This window comes from Palaemon carinicauda, chromosome 23, assembly GCF_036898095.1.
Source record: "Palaemon carinicauda isolate YSFRI2023 chromosome 23, ASM3689809v2, whole genome shotgun sequence".
Classification (NCBI taxonomy): Eukaryota; Metazoa; Arthropoda; class Malacostraca; order Decapoda; family Palaemonidae; genus Palaemon; species Palaemon carinicauda.
In genome coordinates this window covers 40,031,449-40,036,203 of record NC_090747.1, presented here as the reverse complement: position 1 = coordinate 40,036,203, position 4,755 = coordinate 40,031,449, and the positions used below count along the sequence as shown (strand labels likewise).

Below are 4,755 nucleotides of genomic sequence, written 5' to 3'. Positions count from 1 at the left end.
TCCACAAAACATAACAATTCTGCAAGTTTTTGGCGCAAGATTGCATCTTCCATGCAATGGTTGGTCAGTACCCTTTGTGCGTTCATTTAGACAAGGTACTCACCTGAGAGTATCGGCTGTACAGTGTGTTCACGAACCTTTTTGTAATAAAGAGAAAAATACCCGTTCCGATGTCTCATTATCCGTTGACATGGGACATATTAGTGTCAATTGTACAAATACGTCTGTTCGTGTATGCTGTGAACATAGTTGTTCTTTATGCTGGTAAAATAAAAATTCAAGATGCCTAGATACATTAGAATTAACATAGCAGTCACTGCTAAAGTAGGAGATGAACACGATGGAAATGTCGGTTATAGTGAGATTGATGAAGAATATAGACAGGAACTACGAAAAAGGACTCAGATAATAGGTAAGATAACCTAGCTGACTTTTTGAACAGATTTTTAGTTGAATGAGTAGAGTAGCGGCGCACAACCACAGCATATCCGACGTACATGAACAAAGTCCAATTGCATGCAAGTGAAAGTACACATGCACAGCTATATTAGGAATGTATTTCATCAGTAGTAATCAAATATGCATTTTTGGGAAAAAAATACAGTAACAGTAAAAGCAGGAGAGTGCATTTTGTCTGTAGGAAGCCATGAGAGAGTAAGTGCTTGTGTGGATACGTAGAGACGATTAAGTAAGGTAACAGCTGTACCTGAAAGAGGAGAAGTGTTATCTCCCCCAGACACTTACAAGTATATCATTGACCCCGTGTCAGCCTCCTCTGGAAGGAACCTAGGTCGTTGTTAAACCCCATGACAATTGGGCACATGTAGTCTTAGACGGCTTGTCACAAATAAAAGAGAACAGAACTGATTTAATGATTGTTAATTTGTCAAATAAAAGAGTTCTGCTAGGAAGTGATTCTGTGTCAATTAGAGTTATGTGAAATTGTTGATTATGGGATCCTTGGAGCCACACCTACAGCCCGCACAGATGAACAGACTCAGAATTTCATTATTCAAGGGCGGAAACTATGCTCATCAGAATATCAACCTGTAGTTAATAACATTTTTAAAAGTTATTCCCATGTAATTTAGATTGGAGACGAGACACACAGAGGATTGATCGATTTCCCTTTAAAACTGGGTAGGCGGAGCCTATCAGGTCAAGACCTTATAAGTTACTCATTCATTTCCTGGGAGAGATAAAAAGAGAAATTAGTAAATTAAAGGGAACAAGGGATAATCGAGAAGAGCGAATCCCCTTGGGCTTCTCAATTGTAGCTGTTAGGAAAAAGTATGGCTCGGTAAGATTGAGTTTTGATTATGAGAAGTTGAATGCAGTCACTAAGGATAATGCATTTCCATTGCCCTCGATCGAAGAATTACTTGTGAAGGTACGAAATAATTTACAACTGTTGATTTCAAGTCTGGATACCATCAAATACCCATTCAGGAAGACAATAAGATTAAAACGGCATTTATAGCTAAGAATCAACTATATCAGTTCAAATTACTTCCTTTCGGCGTTAAAAATGCTCAAAGTAATTTCTCTAGACTTATGATGGCAGGTTTGTCTCCCTTAATTGGCCATAATGTTCTGGTTTATTTAGACAACATAATTAAGTCGAAAACTGCCGAGGAACATAATAATAATATTCATAAAGTTTTAGAAGCATTGCGACGTAATAGTATGAAAATAAATTTTTCAAAGTGGAAATTTTTCTGTAAACAGGTCAAGTTTCTAGGTCACATGATAACCCCAGTAGGTATCCAACCCTGCCCCAGTAAAGTAAAAGCTATTAGAGATATCCCAAGGCTACGTTCCCGTAAGAAAGTAGCTGTGTTCCTTGGGATCGCTGGGTATTACCATAAATTCATAATAGGTTTTGGAGAGATTGCGAGACCCTTAGATGCTTTAAAAAAATAAAAAGTAATAAATTGGGGAGTGGAAGAAGAAAGGGCCTTTACGCTTTAGAAAGTTGCCATAACTAGCAATCACTCACTCACATATCCTAGATTTGATCACCTGTTTTTAGTAAAAACAGATGCGAGTAGCTTGGCTATTGCTGGCGTAGTTTCTCAACGAGATTATGAATATGGAAAACAACTAAATTGGTTTGCATCCGGGGCATTAAAACTGGCAGAAAAATTATAGTACATTTGAGTGAGAGGCTTTAGCTATTCTTTGGATTCTAGAGAGGCATCGGTTCATTTTATTAGGTCAGCCGATTGAGTTGCAGAGTTATCTTTGCCCCTTACGTGACCTATTTTGAAAGGTAGACTTGCCTTCTAGACAAGCGAGATGGTCTGAAAGATTGTTAGAGTTTAATATAAACGGTTTTCACCATATAAAAGGTAAAGCTAACTAGGTAGTGGATGCCCTCTCTTGAGTTGAAGTAATAGTAGTAACAACTAGGGCACAAAAGAGGAACGAAGAACGAAACCAAAATATTCAAGACCCCCATCAAAACAGAGAACTAGATTCACGCAAGGAGTCATCAGAAAATTGGATCAGAGAGAGAGAGAGAGAGAGAGAGAGAGACAGAGAGAGAGAGAGAGAGAGAGAGAAGGGAACAGTGAAGACGAATATATTTGGGTGGCCATGGACATGACCAGGGGTGTCCAGAATGAATGCCGATATGATGCAAGCGTGATTGAATTGGGAAGGTGGGACAAAAGAATCTGAGAGGGACGGAAAAAAGAGGAATGGAATCAGTGTTATCCATCATTTCTGAATGTGCCTCGTGAATTTTTTTTTTTTTTCTTATAGAGAATGATATCTTGTATTGTGCTCTCAGGAAGAGGGGAGGGGAATGCTGTGCATGGGTAGTTCTTCCTCCCTCTTTAACTAATTGAGCCATCCTCATTGTACATGAAAGTCCGTATGCAGGGCATTTAGTGATTGATAGAACATTAAGGAGAGCATGTGAATCCTTCTTTTCGTTAGGAATTTAGAAATCTATAGAAAATTACATAAAATGTTGTCATGCTTCTAACTGTTTCAAAGAACATAAAAACACTGAACCAGAAGCCAGAAAGTGGCCTGTGCTTCCTATTAGATTTTATAGGGTGCATATGGATGTGGTAGGACCATTTCCTACTGGTTTAACACAACATAAGTAGATATATGTATTTGTGGATGCATTTACTTGATACACCCCTACTTACGCAATGTTGGATAAATCAGCAAATACATTAACCCAGGCGCTGTGCTCTTTCATTACTAGGTTTGGTTGCCGAAAATTCTGATAAGTGATAATAGCCTTGAGTTTATAAATAAGGTGTTGAAATCGGAAACAGAGTTGATGAAAATTGAACAATTTTCAGTCACTGCTAATGGCTTAGAGAAATTGCATAATACAGAAGTAATGCGAATTTTACTTTACTTAGTGACTGACGCTCCCCTTCATTGGTACCCCATGCTTCCTACAGCTGAGTTAGCTTTGAACATAGCATATAATGTTTCGTTTAGGGACACGCCTTTCTTTTTAGTGAATAGACAGGATGCAGTTTTACCATACAAGATCCTGAGTAATTTGCAACAGTTACCAAATTATTCTACTGAGCAATACCAGGTCTATTTAATAATAATGAACACCACTGAAAGGTTTTGAAAAAGAGCTAATAAAAAACACACCTCAAAGTATGATGGTTGGTTCAAAAGTATTTGTGGGCGATCGTGTGTGTTTGAAACGATTACAACCTGGGAAGCACAAACTTGAGCCAGCCTATTTGGGTCCGTTCCGAGACAAGATGGTTAAATCTAACACAGTTCAGACATAAAGCATTATTAATGGCTCAGTGTCTGAACATCATCAGGTAGACATACACGTGGTGCTGGAAGAGGTAGTTTCCAAAAGTGTCAACCAGAGTGTACCAACTTAGCCCTGCATATGTGACATTCCTCGAGTTGATTAGTAGAATTTTTTCATTACAATTGTTGTTTGGGCATACCTCATTTTTTCTTTTGGCGTGTCTTAAATAAACTTGATGATAAAAATCAGTTCTTGTGTTTATGCTTAATGTATACGTAAAGTGTTGTGGTAATTTGGCCGAGTGTAGCAATGTGTATGACATACTACTGAGTGAACCTAAAAACAATGAGAGGTTAGATAGGTCAGGTGAGATACTTCAGACGGATACTGTATTATTGATGTATTTATATGATTCCTGGTTGCTGGGGTCGGGGTGGTTTTCAAAGGGCAAGTGACTGCGGGATGAAAGTTCAGCTTTGAAGTAAGGCAGTGTTAGAGAATGAGTAGATGTGAATACCTTACACTTAAAGTTATAAGATAAGGGCGTGAAGATGAGTGATTTTCTTGAGAAAACGGTTATTAGACACAGATTGATAGTTACAAATGCAAGTGTAGTAGTGATTTGAAAAAAATGGGGAAACGGTGTTGATGAGTTGTTTTGCGAAATTGTGCCGTAAACCCAGATGAGTAAAATCAAGTGATGAATTGATATCTATTCCTATCCCTGTCCCGACCAAAAAGCCTTTAATGCTCGCAACCAGAGGGAAATTATTGATGAGGTTGTGTAATACTGATATTGTTATGATTTCTTTTTTTTTCACTTTGGGTTTTCTGTATATTAGCAGCAGAGGTCATACGAAGAAATGAGTGAAATTATCTTATTGTATATTGGGTACATTCTTACATGCAATATTTCATTTTCAATTTTTTTTTTGGTGGATGATGTGTTATTTTATTAGGGTGATTTCTTTGGATACATTTTATATGGCGTTTCTGTCTAGTTC

The 4,755-nt window shown here is 37.7% G+C and overlaps 1 protein-coding gene across 1 annotated transcript in view; it reads left to right on the top strand.

Moving 5' to 3' along the window:
- The first annotated feature begins 282 nt into the window (after positions 1-282).
- Positions 283-4,755, top strand: part of LOC137617548 (uncharacterized) — a 58,697-nt gene continuing 54,224 nt past the window's right edge. Inside the window, exon 1 of the mRNA XM_068347561.1 lies at positions 283-412. Within this exon, the coding sequence (XP_068203662.1) occupies positions 283-412 (130 nt within the window). The remainder of the gene's footprint in view (positions 413-4,755) is intronic.